Source organism: Rutidosis leptorrhynchoides, chromosome 8 (genome assembly GCF_046630445.1).
Source record: "Rutidosis leptorrhynchoides isolate AG116_Rl617_1_P2 chromosome 8, CSIRO_AGI_Rlap_v1, whole genome shotgun sequence".
NCBI lineage: Eukaryota > Viridiplantae > Streptophyta > Magnoliopsida > Asterales > Asteraceae > Rutidosis > Rutidosis leptorrhynchoides.
In genome coordinates this window covers 280357311-280363376 of record NC_092340.1, presented here as the reverse complement: position 1 = coordinate 280363376, position 6066 = coordinate 280357311, and the positions used below count along the sequence as shown (strand labels likewise).

The 6066-nt window shown below is 36.0% G+C and overlaps 2 protein-coding genes across 2 annotated transcripts; both read right to left on the bottom strand.

Moving 5' to 3' along the window:
* Positions 1-4277: 4277 nt before the first annotated feature.
* On the bottom strand, positions 4278-4871 carry LOC139864244 (uncharacterized). The gene has a single exon (XM_071852823.1). The coding sequence runs from the start codon at positions 4869-4871 to the stop codon at positions 4278-4280; it is 594 nt and encodes a 197-aa protein (XP_071708924.1).
* Positions 4872-4982: 111 nt separating this feature from the next.
* LOC139864243 (uncharacterized mitochondrial protein AtMg00310-like) lies at positions 4983-5849 on the bottom strand. Its single transcript, XM_071852822.1, has one exon. It carries the CDS (start codon positions 5847-5849, stop codon positions 4983-4985), a length of 867 nt encoding a protein of 288 aa, XP_071708923.1.
* Between the last annotated feature and the right edge of the window lie 217 nt (positions 5850-6066).

Sequence of the window (6066 nt, the reverse complement as noted above, 5' to 3'; positions counted from 1 at the left end):
CAAGTTAATAGCATTTAAATGACTCCAATCCCCGAAAAATAATGTATCATTCGCGAATTGTAAATGGGAGATTAGAACTCTCTCTTTTCCAACCTCAATCCCTTTGAAAAGTCTTCTATCTAGGGCCGCCTTCGTAAGGATGTTTAACCCTTCCGCTGCAATGATAAAAAGAAAAGGAGACAACGGGTCGCCCCGCTTCCCCCCGATGGGTTACTTCCCTCTTGATCCTACCACTATATATATATATATATATATATATATATATATATATATATATATATATATATATATATATATATATATGTTGGAAATATGTTCTCGGGTTGGCTATGGTTCGACCGTGGTTTGACCGTGGTACATATATTCCGAAGATATGCCCATGACATTAAATAATAAAATTCCATTTATCCTATTCGGTCACACACAAAGGCCAATCGTAAATTGTTTGATATACCTTATAATCGGAAATTAATTTATTAATCATTAGTTAATGGTTTAATAAATTAAGTAAGTTTTTTTTTATGTGTGTACATATACTTACAAATCTAAATATATAAAATTTGATTTGATATAAATAAGATTTGATTTGATTTGTAAATCTTATTTTATATAAAGATTTGTACTATAATCATATTTTATATAATATATAAGATTTGATTTGATATAAATAAGATTTGATTTGATTTGTAAATCTTATTTTATGTAATGATTTGTACTATAATCATATTTTATATAATATATAAGATTTGATTTGATATAAATAAGATTTGATTTGATTTGTAAATCTTATTTTATATAAAGATTTTATTTTGTAAATCTTTCAAAATCTTTCCAAATATTTATATTTGTATTATATGTATTATTGTATCAATTTTAATTCTATATAATACCAAATCTTGGTATTGAAAAAAAAAAAAAACTTGAGATACAAAAACACACATACAAAATGATATTTTTCTTTCTCTTTTTCAAGTAACCAAAATACTTGAGAGCTATAATTGGGTTCGGTTTTGGTGGAAATAAGGAAAAAGAAAAGATCCGTTAAGTAGAAGGTATAGATTGAAACAAGGTTGGAACTTTGGGTGTCTACCGTTTAGAGGAACTCTTCTTTGGGTTTTTTTTCAGATTTGATCTTCAAAAGGCTACAAAGGTTGTATTCTAATCTTCACTTGTTTAATTTTGTTAATTTTGTTTTGTTTGCTAAAGTTTTGTACAATGATCCGTGGAAGAGTATGATTTTGTAAAGTTTTAAAAATGCTTCCGCTCGTTTTGAATTTGTATCATACTCCAACAGTGGTATCCGAGCCATCTCGTACAAGTTTTAGCAAACTTTTCTTATGATATTTAGTTTTGATGGATGCGTTGTGCATGATTCTTGGAGATGATCATGCATAACAAACATGCAAAACAAGTATCATGATTTATGTTTTATGTTTCCTAAATACTAATTTGAATCTTGGATTTTGGCAAAATGTAAAATTGGTTAAACTCATTTTTTTTCATTTAAGAAATTTTTCCAGCTTGGACAGTCCGTCTTTGATGGACTGTTACGGGGCTTTAAACTCAATATTATTGTATGAGATCAATTGCATTTGAAAGCTAACTGAAAGAACTTAAATTTGGAAATTTTTTTTTATCGAAAACGGACTTTAATTGGGTGTTGGGAAGGGTGAGGTGAATTTCGCGATACCCGATAGTCTTGGGCCGGATTTCACGTGTATCTATCACGGACGGTTTACAATCTGAAATCGTGGTTTGCTGCAAACCCGCCACGAGGAAGGATTAGCGTAGAAGGGATTAAACATGCAAAGTGAAATAATTGATTATCACTAAATCCCGCAGAACCTAATAATTTCATAATGGATGAAATTGGTAATATAGTTACCTACCTAAATAGCTTATGGTTGGCGATCCGCGGCGAACCCGTCGTTAACATAAGTGAAATATGGATCTTAGCCTTGTTAATTATAATTGTTTGAATATTAAACACACTTGGGTAATTATCTTAACAAGGTTTAAACATATCAAACTAACTAATACAACTTACTTTAAAAATAAAAATATGACAGATGTCTGCAACAAACACAAATCCTACTCCGTCATCAATCACTAATTTCTGCCTTAAAGGGCTCCTAGAAAAGGACAAGCTTACGGGCTTGAACTACATGGACTGTCTTCGCAACCTAAGAATTACTCTTAGGATGGAAGGAAAGATCAGGGCAATTGAGGAACCCTTACCGGCAGAACCCGGATTGAGAGCTACTCAAGCGGCTAGGGACGAGTTTGAAAAACGGCATTCCGAGTCTAATGAGGTAGCATGCTTGATGTTGGCGACCATGTCTCCAGAGCTCCAAAAGGGCATGGAGAGCTTAGGGTCGTATGACATGCTTAACCAACTCAAGGACATGTTCCAACAACAAGCAAAGCAAGAAAGGTTTGACACCGTGAAAGCTCTCGTATCTTGCAAAATGGCAACGGGAAGTAGCGTTAGTGTCCATGTACTACAAATGAAAGGGTACATAGACCGGTTGGAGCGCCTTGGTTTTTCCATAAGTTAGGAGCTTGCAACGGATTTTATCCTGAACTCGCTGACTAGTGCATATGAAGGATTCATTATGAACTATAATATGAACAATAGGGAGAAAACAATCATGGAGCTCCATGGCATGTTGAAAACCGCTGAGGCTAACATGGCCAAAGCTAAACCCGCAACTACCGTTCTAGCCATTCGTGAAGGTGGGATTAAGAAGAAGAAAAACAAAGCAAAGGGCAAGAACAAGGGCAAGGGTAAGGTTGGCACGTCCAACTTCAAACCTAAACCTAAGGGCATTGCTAACTCTTCTACTTCAAAGATCCCGCAAACCAAGTCTCCTGAAGAAGCAATATGCTTTCATTGTGGGGATAAAGGACATTGGAGGCGCAATTGTACTAAGTACTTGAAGGAACTTAATGAACTACGGGCTAAGGGAGTCGCCGTACCTTCAGGTTTGTTCATGATTGAACTAAACAATACTACTATTTCTAATTCCTGAGTATTGGACACGGGATGTGGTACTCACATTTGTACAAATGTGCAGGGACTCACAAGAAGTAGGAAGCTGAAGACCGGGGAGCTTAATCTAATCATGGGGAATAAGAATGTTGCCTCTGTTGACATGATTGGAGAATACAAGCTTTCTTTTGATTCTGGTTTATGTATTGTTTTATCTAATGTTTGCTACAGTGCCGAAATGGCAAGAAACATTATATCTTTTGATGCTTTATTTAATGATGGTTTTAATTTTAGTTTTGATAATGGATCAATACTTGTTCACAAAAATGGGATGTTTTATTTCAAGGCTAGTCCTTGTAAAGGCATCTTAGAAACCACAGCAAAGCTAAATGATAGTTCAATCTACAATGTTGATTCATCCAAAATTCACCTCACTCTTTATATATATATAGGGGCAGGATCAATGGGGAAGTAACCAATCGGGGGAAACGGGGAGAAGAAATTTTTTTTCGTTTTTTTGGAATTTTTTTTCCCGGCATCAAGATCACACGAAAATATGAACATTTAGAAAATACACTTCGTGATGAATGTTAATATTTAGGCGGGAAAACGATCGAAAAAAATAACATTCAAGATAATATTGTTCGTGAAAAATGTGAACGTTTTTTTTCTTTGTGTTTTGTGAAGTAAAATTTAGCCCGATTTAGAGTTTAGGGTTTAGGGTTTAGGGTTTGGTCCATAAACTCAAAACACCAAACCCTAAACCCTAAACCATAAACTCTAAACCGTTCGTGTTAAAAACTCAATCTAAATTCTAAATCTAAACCCTAAATCTAAACCCTAAATTTCTAAACACTAATATCTAAACCCTATAAACCCTAATATCTAAACCCTAATAGCTAAAACCTCAACATACTCTCGAAAAACACGATAATTGTTATATATTACTTCTTCGAGCGTTTTTCCGCCAAAATAAAAATATTTATCACACAGTGTCTTTATTAAATGTTCATATTTTCATCCCATCTATAATGTTCGTGAACAAAGTTTTTTCAAAAAACGAAAAGAAAAAAAAAGGTTTTTTTTTTTTTTGAAAAGTCAAGATTATATTACCAGAAACACACAAAACATACAGGAGCATAGGGACCTTACAACAAACTTGGTCACCTAAGAAACACGAAACAAGCATACCATACTAGACTAATATTACAAAAGAATTACATTTACGAAGCTATGGAACATCAGAGATGCAAAGACAGCAGCTCAGAAACACGAAGATGAACACCTACAGATTAAGATATACTCTTGGATTACTTAGCCACACATGCCATTCGACTTTCTTCCTTTTCACCCTATTAGAGATCCACTCAAAATATTTCGCTTGTATCTCGTTTAAAGCCACCGGTGCGTTCCAACATTTGTCTTTAAACACCTTGTTGTTTCGGTTACTCCAAACGAGGTACGCACACACCCACTTTATCGCTTGACATATTTTTTTCCCCAAACTAGTCATTGATTGAGAACCTTTATCATTGAGTACATCGACTAGAGTATAGCTACCAAAGGTACCCATTTTCCACCATCTAAAGACACGATCCCACACTTCAATTGCGAGTTTACAAGAGATGAGCGAATGGTCAACGGACTCCACATCTTCATCACACAAAGGACATCTTACACTATGTAGGTCAATTCCTATCTTATCAAGTTCAATTCTTACCGGCAATCTTTTCCGCAAAGCTCGCCACACGAAAATCTCGATTTTCTTTGGTACTAAATTGTTTCGAAGAGTTTTATGCTGAGAACTATTTGCCGCCAATATTTTCTCATCAATTTTGGATGTTAGAATCTTGACTTTGAATAGTCCATCTGGTGCCATGGTCCATAACCACCTGTCAACCGAATCGCGTAATGGATAGAATGAGGTCAGCAGGTTTTGTAGATTTTCAAATTCACCGGCAGCTCGCCCATTTGGAGGATGTCTCCAATTTCAACTCCATATGAAATTTGTCCCGCCTTCATCGAACACCAGTTTGTCTTTTACCATTACATCAGTAGCTTGATCTAGTTTGAAAAGTCTTGGAAACGTCTTGCTCAACTTATCTTCGCCAATCCAATGCTCGTGCCAAAAGGATGTGGACCCGCCATCACCTATTTTTTTTGAGAGCGAATCTTTGAAGCGAACTTGTAAGTCTTCCATTAGTGTACCTGCTTGAATAATGCTATGCCACACGTCTATTTTCGGGGAATGTGAATTAACATTTCCCGACAACAAGCCACCAAAGGAACCATAAATACTACGAATGACTTTGACCCAAAGTGAATCGGCTTCGGTTTTGAACCTCCACCACCACTTTCCCAAAAGCACAAGATTTTTACTTTTTAAAGACCCGATGTTTAACCCCCCATTCCAGAAAGAATTTATGACATTCTCCCATTTAACCCAAGAAATTTTTGAACCCAACCCCAACCCTCCCCAAAAGAAATTACGTCTTACGCTCTCAAGGTATTTAATCACGGTAGGCGGAGCACGAAAGAGCGAAAAGTAGTACAACGGTAGACTTGTTAGAACCAATTTAATAAGGACTACCCGACCTCCAAATGACGTCGATCTCGCTTTCCAACTCAAAAGCCTATTATTAAATTTCTCTACTACCGCAATCCAATCATTTAGCTTCCTCATCCTCGAACCAATGGGTAAACCAAGATAGATGAACGGGAACTTTCCAACTTGACAACCCATATGATTAGCTAATACATTAAGTTCTGCTTCATCAACCCCGATGCCAAAAATGCTACTCTTGTGAACATTTACTTTCAACCCCGATGCAAGTTCGAAGCACTTTAATAAGTTCATCAAGTTAATAGCATTTAAATGACTCCAATCCCCGAAAAATAATGTATCATTCGCGAATTGTAAATGGGAGATTAGAACTCTCTCTTTTCCAACCTCAATCCCTTTGAAAAGTCTTCTATCTAGGGCCGCCTTCGTAAGGATGTTTAACCCTTCCGCTGCAATGATAAAAAGAAAAGGAGACAACGGGTCGCCCCGCTTCCCCCCGATGGGTTACTTC

Excerpts from the sequence above, each read along its gene's own strand:
- LOC139864243 (XM_071852822.1), bottom strand. The coding sequence starts at position 5,849 with ATGAACTTATTAAAGTGCTTCGAACTTGCATCGGGGTTGAAAGTAAAT.
- LOC139864244 (XM_071852823.1), bottom strand. The coding sequence starts at position 4,871 with ATGGCACCAGATGGACTATTCAAAGTCAAGATTCTAACATCCAAAATT.